This window comes from Talpa europaea, assembly GCF_964194135.1.
Source record: "Talpa europaea genome assembly, chromosome: 8".
Classification (NCBI taxonomy): Eukaryota; Metazoa; Chordata; class Mammalia; order Eulipotyphla; family Talpidae; genus Talpa; species Talpa europaea.
The window spans coordinates 94518807-94536997 of NC_140075.1; the positions used below are offsets into that span (position 1 = coordinate 94518807).

Below are 18191 nucleotides of genomic sequence, written 5' to 3' on the forward strand. Positions count from 1 at the left end.
TTTGAGTGAAGATTGATTGACATTAAGAATATTATCTGAAAACTCAGCTTTTGCTTAGTTGGCAGCCTTAACCACCCTGTTTATTGAAGTGATGCTCAGCTCAAGGAAGTGTAGTAGGTTTATTATTAAAAATATTTTTAAAGTCTTGAGCAAAAGAAGACTAATTAGATTTAACGTGTGGGTTTACTTATATAAACAGTCTGCCTATTTATGCCTGAGAAATGGCTTGATGAAAAGCCAGCATCATCCAGTAAAATATTTTTCTTGCCTTAAAATATGTTGAAAGATTTTTTTTTAAAAGAATCAAATTAACATTAAGAATTAATATAAATATATTTTGTATTTTTAAAATTTCATGTATTACTGCATTTAAAACTCAGAACAATCCTGTGAATAAGCTTCCAAATGAATCTGAGAAACTGTCTAGTTAAGTCAAGTTAAAACTAGAGGAAGTGGCAGAGTCATAATTAAAATTCAGTTTTCTGGTCTCCAATTGATTTGCTTTACAGTATGACCTAAAATTTTTTAATGGTAAGTTATTACCATTTTGTCTAGATGAACCTCAAAGAATTAATCCTAATGCTTTTTTTGATGTGACCAATTAAAAAGACCAATAACCTACATAATTTGCATCACCTAAAGTGGTTTTATTCTGTAGACCTCTGAGCTTCTAATTAAAGTTTCTTTTCTTTTGGTTATCTTCTTCCTCTCATAACCTCCTGAAATTGAATTGTCCTCCAGAATATTGCCTTTATCTCAAGTGAGCCACTAGCATGGCTTGTTGTATGCCCAGTTCTAGTTTCTTTGGTAGTAACTATGAGGTTATTACAGTCTCATGTGTATCAGTTGAATGTAAAGTTCACTTTGTTGCGAATACTCTACAAAGATGATTAAAACATCTTTATGACTTAAGCAACCCATTCTCTACTAATTAGTACCCAAAACTTTACTTTCTTACTTTGCTGAACTTTCTAAAGATCATTTTTCTCAGCTGTAAAATTAAACAGTGTATACTTTAAATTCATGAGAAGGGGCTTTTTGTGTGTGTTGAATTACCTTGCTTTCCTAACCATTATCTATAAAATGAAAATAGTATAGTAAAAAAATGTTATATACTTACGAGGTACTTTCTATATTATGTAATTAGAAGTGGGCTGTGTAAAATCTTTTATATTGTAATTCTCATACTTTTTTCCCCCATCTTTCCCTTAGATTTCCTTCATGGATACATTTTCATAGCATTATTATGTGATGTGAGAAGTTTTTTTTTTGTTTTTGTTTTTTTTTTGTTTTTGAAGTAACATGGATTTTATACTACAGAATCAAGAGATTGGCTTTATAGGAAAAATTGAGTTATAAAAAGTGGTACAGGTTCTTTTAGATAACCATGACAACATCCCATATGAATGGGCATGTTACTGAGGAATCAGACAGCGAAGTAAAAAATGTTGATCTTGCATCACCAGTGGAACATCAGAAGCACCGAGAGATGGCTGTTGACTGCCCTGGAGATTTGGGCACCAGGATGATGCCAGTACGTCGAAGTGCACAGTTGGAGCGTATTCGGCAACAACAGGAAGACATGAGGCGTAGGCGAGAGGAAGAAGGGAAAAAACAAGAACTTGACCTTAATTCTTCCATGAGACTTAAGAAATTAGCCCAAATTCCGCCAAAGACTGGAATAGATAACCCTATATTTGATACAGAAGAAGGAATTGTCTTAGAAAGTCCTCATTATACTGTGAAAATACTAGGTAAGTAAACAAGAATAACAGAAAATGGTTTGCTTTTGTTTCTCTTGCCTTAGCCTAAATGTATATAGGAAGAAAGGAGGGGTAAGAAAGAACATAAGCAAGAATTTGATTCAGTTCAAGATCAGTTCTTTTCTTACAAAAGTCATCATTCTTGGGCCTCCCTGGTGGCACAAGGGGTTGAGGTGCAACGTATGAAGCTCGCCGCAGCCACTGTAGCACAAGTTCGACCCCCGGCCAGGGAGCTACCCACATGGTGCAGCAGATCTTTCCTGACTTGCCCACTGCTCCCCTCAGCAGTGTATTTCAGTCAGTCTGCCTGTTCTGTTCCCCACACTGTCTCTGGTGAATCTCCTCACCCCCTACATCTCTGGCCTGTACCCCAGTTCTTGTATGTATAAATAAATAAATCCTAAAAAAAAAATCATCATTCTTTACTGTTAACCACATAGAGCTAAAGTCAGTGGCTTAATGTTCAGTTACTACAGCATGTTTTTTACATAAAATTTTTGAATTAAAAATTTCTATGAAGTTGCCTAACATTTAAAATCTTGAAATTTACCTTTTGCTTGAAACTCAAGCTTTTATACCAAAATTGAAAGGCAATATTTAATTTCTGATTTTCTTAAACTTTGTGAAATAGTAATAATGTCAGTATTTGTAGCCTATAATCTATTTGATTTTCTTTAATGACTGTCATTAAAAATTGGTGCACTTCATATGGCATCATACACATGAAGCATGACTCAATATTCCCCATGCTGTTTATTCCCATATTCCATTCTGTGGGGAGAAAAAAAGACATAGACAAAGTTCTGTGACAAAATCAATTTTGAGAGTAGTGAATTAAGTTAGTTTAACAGCTGCTTAGTACAGGATTTCTTAGCACCTTTAGAATGCTGATAAGTATTATGAATATACAAGAAAAGTTGATGTTGAATATATGTTCCCACACTTAGAATATTTGATCATTGAACTTACTGTCCTCCCTTCTTATACGCACATAGGAGTGATCATTGAAATGTTCGTTATAGTCAATATGAGAAGCTGGCATAAGTTACAGCGTTATTAATGTCACTGAGAACTGCAGTTTTTGGATATACTGAGTCTTAAGTTTCCATTTTAAAATGAAGTGTAATAACTTTGTACCGAGCATTTTTTTTCCTGTTCATAATTTGCTAACACATCAAACTACAACAGAAATACTCCCTTAAAGTTGTATGTGTCTCCCTGCCAGTATTTTGATTAATACACACGTGCCAGGAGACAACTTCCACAGCCAGAAACAGCAACCTTGTTTTAAGTAAGGGAAGGATGGGGAAACTGATCTATTTCTCTGAGAGAGAATCTTCAGTTTCCAAATGATCATTATTTATCTGTAAGTAGAGAAAATGCTCTTTTAAAAACTGAAAAATGTGATTGGAAAGGTTGGCTACCTGGATTGTCTGGTGGACTTTTTAAATGAAAGTATTTATAAATTTGGTACTGTATAATAATTGAAGTGCAGGGATGGAGCTTATGGAAAATATTCGTAGAAGATAAACAATTTTCTTGCTTAAAAGCAGTCAGAATCTTAAAATTAGAAAATAGTGATGTGGGAACTTAATTTCATATAATAATTATTGGTATTATAAATTAGATTTTGGTATATTAAGGAAGGCAATTCCTTAAAGCTGACATGAATTATTAAAACTTGTTTTACTACAAATGAAATAGTATGCGTTTTCTATTTTATTGGCAAAGCAAATGACTTTATGAGAGAAATCCTGAGGAAAAAATAGAATGCAGGTTAGAGTATAATGAGGTGGAATTAGAATCATTTTCAGATACTCTAGGTTATAAATTTTACTGTTTATTCACACATAAGTAGTTTTGTGCTAGGATTGTAGACAGGTAACTTTAATAGGTGGAGTATTTAAAGGGGATAAACTAGAAAAGATTGCTATCATATATTTTTATTACACCGTGAGGAAACTTTAGGAAAGCCACATGTACCCACCCATCTGTATGCACCCATAATAAGCTGTCTTGTGGTTAATAAGGAGATTCTTGAAATTTGTGATTAGGGACTTTCTAATTTATGTCAAGTGCTATCAGTGTTAAGGAAAAGGGGGAAAAAAGACAACTAGTGGGAAGAAAACTATGTTGAAGAAAGTATTTTCATGATATTAATATGTTTCAGTCTTCATTAGTGTCTGCTCATTTTTTGTCAGCTGTTTCTGAATATTCAAACTCTTAAGTAGAGAGTTTTCCTGTATTTGACATCATAAAGTAAAATATCTCTTCCATCTTTGTTTCTATATTATTTGACTTTCAATGGACCATGGAATATACTAGAATTTTGCTAGATTATGACCTTAAGTTGTTTTTTAAGGTAAAATGTATTCCAACAAACAAAATTCCAGTACCAGTATACCTTGAATTAACTACTATTGAGAAGTTAATGATTTTGCTATTAGATATTTGCTCAACTGCAATAGATATTTCCAAAATTTAGTCCATTCTGTGAGGGAGGTTTTTTAACCCCCTGGTAAGTAACATTGTTAGAACTGTTGATACTATGGTACTGGATTTAATGTTTAAAATGTTAGGACCATTTGAAAATTTACTAATTTGTTCATATTGCTAAAATGAGAGTTAACTGAATCTTTACTTAGTTAACCTAATCTTGCTTATAATGCTTGTTAACTATATATAATCCCACTGAAAATATAATTAACTGCTATATTGTTCAGTCTTGTGACACAAAGACTTCATTTCACCCATTAAGTAACCATAAGTTTTATTTTTTCCTTTTTTTTTAAAAAGATTTATTTATTTCTTTATACAAGCACTGGGTGTAGTCAGAAGTGTGGGAGGGTGAGAGAATCCACCAGAGCCAGAGCAGGGAACAGAACAGGCAGAAGGACCAAAGTACACTGCTGAGGGGAGCAGCGGGCGGCAGGAGAGGTCTGCGCGCCATGTGGGATCCTCCTCCGGTGGCCAGGGATCGAACTGGTGCTGCAGAGGCTGCGGGTAGCCTTGCAGCCCAGCACTCAACCACTGTGCCACCAGAGAGGCCCTATTTTTTCCTTCTTAAAAAAACTTGCATCGTTCTATTATATGCTTAGAAATGCGTGTCACTATTGCATATTGGAAAGTTCAGGGATGTCTGGAGTTAGGAGTTTGTTATTGATCTTGGGCAAGCAATTTTATAAGCATCAGTTTCAAAATTTTCTTGAGGATCAAGTGAAAAAAATGTATGTAAGCATGTGACATACAGTAAGCTTGACAAATTTAACTTCTGTATGGTGATGGAATATGGGTACTTTGGTAATGGGAGAGCAATAGTAACCACATCTAAAGGGAGCAAGCCTATACTTTCGAAAAAAAGTGAACAAGGATTTAAAAACAATGATACATCATTAAAAATAAAAACATTTTAGAAAAAAAAGGAATTAAAGTAGTGAATAAATACTTGTTCAGATGCCCCCAAAAAAAGGATTTTATAGTCTGTGGTTCAGTCTGAAATTTAAAAAGGCAAAATTATGGGTTTAAAATATATTTGCTTTTATAGAGGGTGGTGGGTGTGTAGTGGGGGACTGGGTAGAAAAAATAATATAACTTTTTAAAGAACCAAACATCATCTAATCTTTTAGTTCATTAAATTAACTTATGGTTTTAACCAGTAGTTAAAAATTTTATTTTAAGAAATAACAGCTTTATTTAGATGAATTTACATACCATAAAATTAATTTTTTTTAAGTTCATGAATTTTTAGTTTGTTCACAAGATTTTGTGCAACCATCACCACTATATACTTCCAGAATGTTTCCTTTACCCAAAAAGAAACTCTATACCCATTAGCAGTTCCACCTTATTCTCCTCACCCCAACCCCTACAACTGCAGTCTACTTTCTGTCTGTGGATTTGCTTGTTGGGCATTTCACGTTAATAGAATCGTATAATCTTTGACCTTCTATGACAGGCTGCTTTTCACATAGCATAATGTTTTCATGGTTCATCCATCTTGTGGCATTAACCAGTACTTCATTCCTTTTTATTATTGAATAATATTCCGTAACATGAATATACCATACCATGTTTAACAATTCAGTGGTTGATGAAGCACTTGGTTTTCTCAATCTATTGTCTATTATGAATAGTGCTATTATGAATATTCATGTGTAAGTTTTTTATTTTTACACCTGTTTTCAACTTTGGGAAGTATATATATAAGACATATATGTAGATATATAGATACCAGTCATATGGTAATTCTGTATTTAACTTATTAAGAAACTGCCATATCCTCCACAATTTCTGCAGTGTGGAAGGTTTCCAGTTTCTTAGCATCCTCATTTCTACTTGTTATTATGTCTTTTAATTTTAGCCATCCTAGTAACTAGTGTTTATTTTATTTTTTTAAAGATTTATTTATTTATGATTACAAGAACTGGGGTACAGGCCAGAGGTGTTGGAGGTGAGAGGATCCACCAGAGACAGCAGGGAACAGAACAGGCAGAGAGACCAAAGTACACTGTTGAGGGGAGTAGCTGGAGAAGTAGGAGAGGTCTGCTGCGCCATGTGGTCTGCTCCCTGGCCGGCGGGGGATCGAACTTGAGCTGCAGAGGCTGTGGACAGCCTCACAGCACTGAGCTCAACCCTCTGCGCCCCTGGGGAGGCCCATAACTAGTGTTTTTTACAACTAGAATAAATCAGAAAAATATTAAAGCATGTTATATTGCACCTAAGTTTTCGTGTATCTTTTATTTCAAATAAGTATATATACTGAGTTGAGAAATTAAAAAATACATCTTTTTTTAATGAATTACCAACAGAAGTTTGAGAAATACAATCTAGTCAAAACCACTCATTTTATAGAAAGGCCCTGAGACTTGAAAGGGGTTGTCCAATGATATATGGGCATACCTTAGAGGTAATGCAAGTTCAGTTCCAGACAACCGCAATAAAATGAGTATCACAATAAGCCTAGTCATGATGAAGTTTTTGGTTTCCCAGTGCATATAAATGTTATGTTTACTCTAAACTAGTAAGTGTGCAATAGCATTATTTCTAACAAAACAATTTACATAACTTATTTAAAAGTGACACAGAGACAGAAAATAAACACATGATGTTGGGAAAATGACACCAATAGACTTATTCTCAGCATTTTCCAGTTTGATGAAATAGATCAGACTGCAGGACTAGGACTTCAGGATAGTTACAAAAAACTTCCTTGTAGAAAAGTTGTTACAGACTAAAACATATTACCAAAGCTAGTTGCTGTCTTTGACTTAGTACACTGAAAATCAAAAGTCAAATACTGAATTTTAAGCTTTTAACTTTAAAAAGAAAAATAAAACTATCCCCTTTTAAGCAAAGCTTTGCTGAATGAGTTTTCTAATTTTGATTCAGTTAAGTTTCTCATCTCAGTATTCAATTTCTACAGCTTAAGGGATAAGAAAAAATCTTTTAAAGTTTCCAAAAACAGATGTGAAGTTGGTTGGAGTCCAGAAATTTATGAGGATAGATTAGAAGAATTGGTATTATTTAAACAATGAAATGGAAGAGCCTTAATGTTAGATCTCTAGAAACTATCTGTTTTTGTGTGGGATAAATGACAGCAATAAGTAAAAATAAGCAAAGCTAATCCAGGGTAGATGGTTATCTCCATAGCTTTGACAGATCTTCAGAGTTGGAAATTCCTCAGCTTCCTTGGGTATTTTAGAGGTTTGGATGTTTAAAGATAGAATTTTTAGATAGAGCAACTCCTGACAGCTGATTTTTGTGCAAGTCATTCTTTTACATTTTAGGCCACCAGGATAAGGCAAGGGAAAAGCAGAGAATTCAGTGGCTTGGATTTGTGGGCATATGTGTATGTTTGTATTGTGTTATTAATTGTATCCCAAAGTCATATATATATAAGTGATTTTTTTCTTACATTTAGATCATATGTCCTCTCTTTGAACATAATCAAGATTTAAATGTGATATGCAATGTTAGAGAAGATGGGAATTAAAACAATTTCTACATTTCAAGATGAAGTAGATCAAACTTCAGGACTAGGACTTCAGGATAGTTATAAAAAACTTCCTTGTAGAAAAGTTGTTACAGACTAGAACTTACTACCAAAGCTCGTTGCTATGTCTGCCTTTGTCCATTTCTGCCTTCCCTTCAGCCTACCTAGCTCTGGATACTCCTCTGCTTCAGTACTCTCTTCTTTGTCCACTCTTACAATCTGCACTTGTGTCATGCTTTCTCACTAGTCCTGTGATTTTCCACTTACCTCTGTTTCTCTGTCCACGGGGTTCTTTCTCCTAATGTCTGTTGGGTCTCTGTATGAGAGGGGGAAAAGGAGCCTCTGAATTCTATATGGGGAGTCTCTGTTCTTTGTTCTCTGTTGTCTGTGTATCTTCATCATTATTACAGAAAAATACATATTTGACAGGAGTGACTTAGTTGCATCTGATTGGATTTTTTTAACATACCCCCCCAATTGTACAGAATGTTGAAAAACTTAAGAGGCTTTTAATTTGTTTTAAATAACAGATATATCTTAATTGAACCATAGAAAGTGGAACATTTCTTTAAGTATAAAGAAAATTTACTGGTTTTGAATAATAGGTATTTGTAAAGTATTTTTAATTTTTTAAAGATTTATATGCATACAAGAACTGGGGTACAGGCCAGAGGTGTGGAGGGTGAGAGGATTCACCAGAGACAGAATGGGGAGCAGGACAGGCAGATTGACTGAAAATACTGCTGAAGGGAGCAGCGGGTGAGGCAGGAGGGTGCCACGTGGGTTAGCTCCCTGCCTGGTTGGGGATCGAACTCATGCCGAGCTTCATAGTGCTGTGACTTACCCCTTGTGTCACCAGGGCCCGACTTTCTATATGACTTTAAGTGGACAGAGGCAACATCATTTTTCATAGCCTTAAAATTGGTAAAGCTACTTGTAAATACATGTTCATTTCATCAGAGGGCTCATGTTTCAGCAACACATGATTTAGACCATATTTTCTTATCAGTGCTGTATAATGTTTAATGAAGCTTGAACACTCTTCTGGGTGTTAATCTGTTCTACTTATTAAACTTTTTAAATGGAAATATATTTGAACCTGAAGGATGAGAGTACTTTGGTCAGTTTTCCTTCTTAAGAATGCTGTCTGGAAACTTTCCAGCTAAATTGGTCAAGAAAGTAGGTATGGAATTTATCTGAAATCTATGCCCATTTAAATCATAATTACTAATTTTGCTATACTACTTTGTTACCTAGGCCAGCAGTACTGTCAGTGAGGCTTTACATTTTTTAAAAAAAATGCATAGCCTCTACATTCTCAGAAGTTGCAGTTTTAGTTTTTTTTCTGAACTTGTACTACCTAGCATACTAGTGCTATGTTAGAGATGAATATAAATGCTCTGAGAAAATATTTCAAGGATAAGACCCTTGGTTAAAATATCAGAAATAAAATGCAGCAATTATATATAAACAATAATGAAAGTAGCATTTGGAGGATGTTGAAAACACATATATTATCTGCATTATATGTATAAGCAGATTACAGATACCTAATTAGAAGAAATTCTTACAGATATGTATAATATATGAATCTTAAAATACAATAACTGATATTAATAAAGCCTAGTTTTTCTGTTGGCCATGACTACAGTATTTATACTTAAAATATAGCTAGAATGTGTATGCTCCTTTAAATCTAGTTAGTTTACATTACATGCTACTGTTTTGGGTGAAAAGACATATTAGGACAACTTTTCCAAAAACAGATGAATGACCATATCACAATCAAGACCTAGAATTTTGGGGGTGGGAGTAGGAGTAATAAGTTTAATTTTTTATTCCCCCAGTATGACAGAAAAGGTAAACTGTCCTAGTTCTTTGTGACTTTATAACTCCTCAGTATGAGCTACAATATAAATTAATTGAACATATTTTGTCTTTCTCTAGAAACTGTGTTCCTTACCTTAGTTCCTAGCAACATGAGAAACGTACTTAGATTTTAGAACTTTCAAACTATATTTTTTCCAGTCTGATCAGTCTCAACTGTTAATTAATCTGAATATGGTGTGTTTACTTCGGCAGCACATATACTGAATATGGTTATTGATTTCAAGTTATAGCTCTCATCAAGCCATTCATAGTTTAGATTACCCTACATCCTTTCTCTAGTTTTTCTTGCTGGCTTATGACTACAGTATTTGTACTTAAAATATTCTGAATATGAATATTATATTCTGTGTTTGCCACAGAAGCAAGAAGGCAATAAAAGGAAATAGTTGCCAAGGAGGAAACTTAATAACTATAAAAAGCAGATATCGAAGTTTGATATAGTAATCAAGGTTATTTAGTATAGAAGAAAGTAGGTTTGACTAACATAGTTAGGCCCAACTATATCAATCTTAAAATATTACAGTAGCTGATATTAATAAAGCCTTTTAAGTCAGAGGTTCTAAACCAAAGGGTACATAAGAGTCAACATATATATGTATATATGTACATAAGAGATTTTGATAGTGTTTGAGGTAGAAAATTCTCACAAATATCTTTAACCTTATGAAAATATATTCAACCTCACTACTAGGAAAAGAAACATTTTTTCCTAACTGGATCACCAAATTTTAAAAGATTGATACTCTTTCATTTGGTCTGTGTTTATAGAAAGAGACACTCATGTTTATTAGTAGGAATATCAGTTAGTACAAATCTGCAGCACATTTGACATTATGTGTCAACATTTTAAATGTTTTTGTTATCTAATCAGTTCTAGGAATTCTAAAGAAATGGAAAACATCAGACTGCAAAACAACATTTACAATGTGATCATGTGGTTAAATGATAAAGCTTGTTTTTTTGGTCTGCAAGGCTATATTTACAGTATAATTAAATTATACCAGCAATTATAACTGAAAGATAAAAGGTTACAGATAATTTTTTTTAATAATGTTAGTATTTTTGTGTCTTTGTGGGTAGGTTTGGTACAGAGGAGAGATATGCAGAAATTCCTTAGCCTTTAAAAATTTAAATCTCCCTGGCATTGAAGGAAATGAAATAGGGAGATAGTTACCTTCTGTGATGACTATCGTTGCTTATTGATTTTAGTCAGTGGGGAGATTGGCAACTACTGGTTTTTCTCATTGTCCTGACAGCCAGACTCAACCCCTTTAAACAATTACTAAAATTAAACGTGCATCTCATTATCTATTCATGGAAGTCTATCATTCCCTTAAGATTGTAGTCTTAACTGCTCTATTGGTTTGGTAATTCTTTTTCCTTTCAAAGTATTCAAGGTATTTTCCTATTTTGCTCTAAACATAGCTTAAAGCAATTTAATTCTTTATACTCTTCGGGAATTCTTTACACACTTAGGTAAATTTGTGGTAACCTTTGTATTTGATGGAATTTGACATTCCATAGTCTTTTTTCCCCCCCAGCTTTATTTTTTATTGAAGTATAAGTGACAAATTGTGTATATATATCTAAAGTATACAACATGGTGATGTGATATATACCCTATGAAATAGTTTACATAATAAAAGTAATTAACACATCCAGCATCTCACATAGTTGCCTTTATTATATGTCTGGTGAGAGTGGTCTGCTCTTTTAGTAAATTTCAGATATGCAATACATACTGACTATAGTATCCATGCTGTACATAAGCCCCCTCAGAACTTATTTAAAACTAAAAATTTATACTCTTTGACAAGCATTCCCTTTTACCCCCATCCATATTCTTTCTATCATATTAGCTTATAGTTAAATACTATCTCAAGTTTTATATAGCTCTGGGTCACAACTTATGTCGTTCTAATGACAGTTTTGACTTTGTGACTTTTTTCCAATTTTTTGCTCCATCTTAAATTATTCATGAGCAGCATCACACACACATATGTTTTATAAGGTGAACTAATACTCTTTTGATTTTGAAGGATAAAGGTAAGAAACCTCAGGAATCACTTGAACTATTTGAATCTTTAAAATATTTAAGTAGTGGGATACAAGAAAAATGTAGGGCCTCCCTGGTGGTGCAGGGGGTTAAGGTGCAACCTATGAAGCTGTCCACAGCCTCTGCAGCAGGAGTTCCATCCCCGGCTGGCCAGGGAGCAACCCACATGGCACAGAAGACCTCTCCTGACTCGCCCACTGCATCCCTCGGCAGTGAATTTCAGTCAGTCTGCCTGTTCTGTTCCCCACACTGTCTCTGTTGAATCTTCTCAACCCTCACACCTCTGGCCTGTACCCCAGCTCTTGTATACATAAATAAATCTTTTAAAAATAACACATAAGATTAATGTAAAAGAATCAACATCCTTTCTATGGGACTTATAAAAAAATTAACAAAGATTTAACTTTTTTTTCCATGTGACTATGTAAGACAGATAATACTCATTATAAGTTTTTCTCAGACTCATTTAGTGACTTAATTGCAGTAAATATCTCAATAGGATTTTTCTTTTTGAAGGAATGGGAGAGTGGAAGATATATTGAGAAAAATGATCCTATAACTAATTTGAATATCAAGGCATTTTTGAAAAAGTAATGAGCAAGAACTTATCAATATGAGCAAAGACTGCTGCTATAATAAGACATTGTGGTTCTGATAGACTATTGGATTAAGAATAGACACTGATATATGCAGGAATTTGGTGGTATTAATAAATGGGTGGAAAAAAGGAAGGGTTATAAATTATGCCAGAGTGGAAGAAAAAGAAGTTAAAATATTCCCTCAAATCTGTATCAAAATAAGCTCCAATTGGACTAAAATTTATAATGAAGTAGAAGCCATAGAAAGCTAGTAGAAAGATAGGTAAATATTTAATGACTTAGGAGTAGTAGTTTATAAGCTTAGAAATAGTGCCAGAACCCACACAGGAAAAGGTGGATCATTTGTAATACAGAAGAATTAAAAACCTATACCATAGGGGGCCTCCCCTGGTGGCCCAGTGGTTGAGCGCTGGGCTGCGAGGCTGCCTGCCTGCAGCCCCGGATCGTTCCCCAGCCGCTGGTGAGGGTCCCACAAAAAAAAAAAAAAAAAAAAAAACCCTATACCATAAAAGCTACCAGAAATACAGTGAACAGAAAATTGGAAAAATTAGGAAACTGTTTCCAACAAATATGACAAAGTGTAATACACATGTACACATCTTATCTGTCAGGGAAGAGACATCTGTGGTTCATAATCATTTTGGGGATAATACTGTCCCAGAGAGAAATTCATAAGGTGTATTTGTACACTAACAGGCATGTATACATATAACACATATCCAGAACTTTAAGAATAATTTTAGGAGACTACGATTCATAAAAGGCTTAAGGACCACAAAAGAAGTACCTGGTAAATACTTATATGCTTCAGACTCCCTATTTAAAAGATTAAGAATTTTTTTAAATGGTCATGGTAAATATTGCTATAATGGAGTCTGAATTAATGAAACATCCTTGAAAAGCTATTTTAAAATGTCAGTCTCGGGGCCTCCCCGGTGGCGCAGCGGTTGAGCGCTGGGTTGCGAAGCTGCCTGCAGCCTCTGCAGCCGGTTCGATCCCCGGCTGCTCCCCGGCCACCAGAGGAGGGTCCCACATGGCGCGCAGACCTCTCCTGCCGCCCGCTGCGCCCCTCAGCAGTGTACTTCGGTCCTTCTGCCTGCTCTGCTCCCCGCTCTGGCTCTGGTGAATTCTCTCACCCTCTGGTGAATTCTCTCACCCTCCCACGCTTCTGACTGTACCCAGTGCATGTATAAACCAAACAAACAAACAAATAATAAATAAATAAATAAATAAGATATGCCTCTAGAAAAATTAAAAAAAAAATAAAAAAAAATAAAATGTCAGTCTCATTTTAAAATTCTACTTCTAGGAATTATAAGAAAACACCAGAATCTCAGACAAATTTTTATGCAGCAATGATTATTAGGTACTGAAATATTTATTACTTATAATAGTAAAAATTGGAAGCAACTGGAATGCTCAACTTTACTGTAATGGTTATAAATTATGATTCGATATTAGCACATCATGAAGCTCTTTCTGAAGACTGTGATGTATACAAGTAATTAAAATGTATTGTTAAGTGAAAAAAAGGAAATAGTTGTAAGATGTTTTAAAGTTGTTTCTAGTGGATGGGACTATGATGATTTTAAATTTCTTTATTCACTTCTGTATTACCTAATTCATATTTATAATGCATTATAATGAAAACACTATGGAAAGAATGCAAGATACCCCATTGCATAATTTTTAAAGTTTTAAAAATCAATGAAATGACAGTGACTTGACACTCAAAAATATATGCAAGTTTTGGGATTTTTTTTTAAACTTAAATTGTTATTTAAAGAAATTTTATCTTGAAGCTTATCTTGAATTATAACAGAAACAATATTTGGATACCTTTCCCTTTTCCTACTAGAAGTGGAAGACTTGTTTTCTTCACTTAAACATATTCAGCATACTTTGGTCGATTCTCAGAGCCAGGAGGATATTTCACTGCTCTTACAACTTGTACAAAATAAAGATTTCCAGAATGCATTTAAGATACACAACGCTGTCACAGTACACATGAACAAGGCCAGTCCTCCATTTCCTCTTATCTGCAGTGCGCAAGATCTTGCACAAGAGGTATGTATTCTGAACATCTCGTTAACATATTTAAGATATAGTAAGGCAATATTATTGGAAAATACTAATGTGAATAAAAAGCTTGTTTGAGTTAATTCTTAATGATTCCATGTTAATTTATCATGATGGGAAAAATTGGCTATATAATTTTTATCCTGTAAAATCATATACTAAATTCAGAGTAAGAAGTACTCTATTTGATGAAGAGAGTTTTATAAGAGTGTGAGCGTGTGTGTATGTGTGTGTGTGTAATTGTACATTTGCAGAGTAAGGGAAATATTTATCTAAATTACTATAGAGGAAAGCTTTTCAATGTTTAGGAAGTTACAGTTTTATTTTAATCATTATCATTATAAACTGAGATAAATGAAAGGTGATGAAATAAAATTACATTTGATAATCAGGTATCATAAAGATTTGTTACCTGTAGGTATTGTGAAGATTTTGATCTGTAAAAACTGTATAGAAGGTCCAAAATAATTAAACTTCATATACAGTGAGTTTTTCTTGTTAACATGCTGAGTTTTAAATGCTTTTTTCTGCTGCCTCTTGATATTCAACATTTGCCGTGTCCTGAAAACATCTTTTAAATTGAAGGTCTTAAAAAGATATAAATAATCCATCTCCTACTTTGGGAGTTGGACATTCTGTCATTAAATGATTTTAAATTATTTTGAGATTATAAAAATAATTCTAGAAGTCCATAAAGTAAATCTGTTTCAGTGAACTCAGACATAAGACAGAAAATGGGCTAGGGGAAAGGTAGGACTTCGAGAGCCTCAGACCTAAAATAGTTTCGAGGGCACTTTTCAGATTAACATAGAATGGTCCCGAAGGGAGTACTTTCTGCATTTAAAAGCCTGAGATGAGCAAAGATCCTATGTGCAAGAGTGGCTGAAAAGTCTAGTGTTGCCCAGGATCTAGGAGAGTATTACCTTAGGACCTGCTCCTAGATAGGAAATTTTCCTGTGTAGAGTTGAGAGAATCAAAGAACTAGAAGTGGCTTAAAGAGTGCATGTAAGAGAGAATTTGGGAGAGACAAATGATTGAGTGGGACTTTAAAAAATTAGTTTCAAATATTAGGTTTAAGATAGTTAACATATTCACAGAGTTCGCAATTTTTAAAATACCATATCAAGGAAATTTTCTGAAAATTTGCTTCCACAGCCTGATAGTATCTTCAGTAATACTTAAAAATTGTATTGCTTTGGTAGTAGTGGTATGTGAGTGAGTGGTAGTGACTTTGAGCTAAGACTGGTCATAAAGGGAATGCAAGATGATGAACTTAGTCAGGACCACCTTGTGTGGTTCTGCAGTGTTAGGGTTAGGGTATCTCTCTGGCCACCTGGGAATCAAACCTGCGCTACAGAGGCTGCGGACAGCTCCACAGCACTGCGCTCAACCCGCTGCACCACTGGGGAGGCCCTAGTCTGTGACTCTTTAAGATGTCATCTCCAATTCAGTTTTCCTTTTTTTTAAAAGATTTATTTATGCAGACAAGAACTGGGGTACAGGCCAGAGGTATGGGGTTGAGAGAATTCACCAGAGACAGAGCGGGGAACAGGCAGACTGACCGAAACACACTGCTGAAGGGGAGCAGCGGACGAGACAGCAGAGGTACCCTGCGCCCTGTGGGTTGCTCCCTGGCCGGGGATTGAACTCATGCTGCAGTGGCTGCGTATTGCCCCACAGGTTGCGTCTTAACCCCTTGCGCCACCAGAGAGGCTCTGGTTTTTCTTCTTTTATGTAATTAATGATTAGTCTATTTTATAGTATGTTGATTCAAGAATCAGGTTTTTTTGGTGTTTTTTTAAAAATAAAAAATGCTAATGCATTTTGACTTTTTCTTATAATTATTTTTATTTTCTTTCTTACAAGTAGTTTTCATTATGTTAATTTGCATCTTTATAAAAATACCTGTATAGATGCTGGTGGTATTTTCTCTAATCTAAGGAAAATAATCTTTCTGTTTCTTAGGTACAAACTGTTTTGAAACCAGTCCACCAGAAAGAAGGTCAAGAATTAACTGCTTTACTGAATGCTCCACATATTCAGGTAGCAAATGGACTGGGCATTAAGTGTGTGCTTTTTTACAGCATTTGCCTTTTTTTTCCCTGCCAGACACACAAAAGGTTTTATTCATCCTCCCAAAAATCTGTACAACCACCACAGACACAGATAAAGAATTTTTACTCCTGCAGAATCATTACTTCTCCTTTTTTGCCAGCACCAGTATTGACCTTTGCAGTCCCCCTGACTTTCTTCATTCTGCCCTTGTATTCTTTTTGCTGCTTTCTTGAGATCTTCTCATATAGACTGTCTTGCAAGTCTGTGTTTGGGTTCATTTTTCTTTTCATAATCCAAGGAGTTGTAAATCATGCCAAAGCCAGTTGTATTGCCACCTCCAGAATGGGTTCTGTATCCAAATACAGAGATGACATCAAGGGTGGTCTTGTACATGTTAGCTAGTTTCCCCCAAATTTCTGTCTTAAGTACTGTTGCCTTCCCAGAGTGAAGGATGGCATTGACCATTTGTTTCCACTGACACAATCTGTGGTCATGAACTTCCTGGCCCAGATAGTTACTGTGGCATTCATGATGGTGAATGCTCTTCCAGCAGCAAGGGAAGAAAAGTTTCTTGGTTTGTTTTTTTTTTAAATCCAAGATTCTTAAGGTTAGAAGAGACCTCAAATATTATCTAACCTATTTTGATTATTTACAACTTCCACTGAAAAACAATTATTGCTGAATTACCTATCTTCATATTTAGAGTTAGCCACATTATTTTTGAAACAGTTTTATTCTTTACAAAAAAATCTTCCTTTTGGGGGGCTTATATTATCAATAGTTTTTTTATGGTGTTAACCCTATAAATTTATTTTGTTTTTATGAAGTTTAATAAGCATTTTAGATTTTGATGACCCATTCCAGAGTACACCTGATTCAACTTACCACATCTCTAGTTATTATTAAGCTCTCTCTCTCTATATATATATAAAATCTAAATGCTTATTATATATATATAACTAATTGTGTAGTGCTTCTTTTAAAGATTTGATGCCCAGAATACTATGTCCATGACCAAAATACATCTCTCTACAGAAATAAATCATGCTGTTTCTTTAAATGCTGTGGATTTCTTTTAAACAGGCACTTTTACTGGCCCATGATAAGGTTGCTGAGCAGGAAATGCAGCTAGAGCCCATTACAGATGAGAGAGTGTATGAAAGCATTGGCCAGTATGGAGGAGAAACTGTAAAAATAGTTCGTATAGAAAAGGCTCGAGATATTCCATTGGTAAGTGTTCCACATGTCTGACCTGAGGTTCTTTTTGTACATGGATCTTATGTTTGACAGATAGGTCAAAAATCCGTTTACATTTCTTTTAAAGGTTAATTTGAGAAAAATTTGTTCATCTTCTCTCACCCATGATTTAATAAAAATAATAGCTTTATGTATTATCCAATGCCTAAATAAACTAATAGCTAAATAAATTTATCAAATAGCTAAATAATTGTTGAGGAACCACAAAAAAGGACTAGTAATCTGCTAGTGATTCTCTTAGCTTTTAAAAAATAGTGTCTAGAAATTTAATCTTTTCATTCAGTTAAATCTGTTGAGACACAGTTGCTTATATACTTATATATATCCTTAGAAGTATGTGTTCTTTAATAAAAAATGAATTTAGGCTAGTATATGCAAATTTTTAAAAATCTCTTCTCTTAGTCTGCTGTCATTGCCATAATTTTCTTTATTTTCATAGAAAAATTCTTTAATCCTGATGTCTCAGTTACATCTTGGCAAATGTGGAATTTGCCAAGGGA

At 34.4% G+C, this 18191-nt stretch overlaps 1 protein-coding gene and 1 pseudogene across 2 annotated transcripts in view; one reads left to right on the top strand and one right to left on the bottom strand.

Moving 5' to 3' along the window:
* Positions 1–1201: 1201 nt before the first annotated feature.
* PALS1 (protein associated with LIN7 1, MAGUK p55 family member) overlaps positions 1202–18191 on the top strand; it is a gene marked incomplete at its 3' end in the record, with an annotated part of 50132 nt that continues 33142 nt past the window's right edge. The window contains exons 1-4 of the mRNA XM_084240046.1: positions 1202–1754; positions 14159–14367; positions 16345–16422; positions 17518–17664. Of these exons, the coding sequence (XP_084096172.1) occupies positions 1388–1754; positions 14159–14367; positions 16345–16422; positions 17518–17664 (801 nt within the window). The 5' untranslated portion in view covers positions 1202–1387. The remainder of the gene's footprint in view (positions 1755–14158; positions 14368–16344; positions 16423–17517; positions 17665–18191) is intronic.
* Positions 16557–16964, bottom strand: LOC311176107 (small ribosomal subunit protein eS24-like; annotated as a pseudogene). The gene has a single exon. The product of its transcript is annotated as a small ribosomal subunit protein eS24-like (transcript).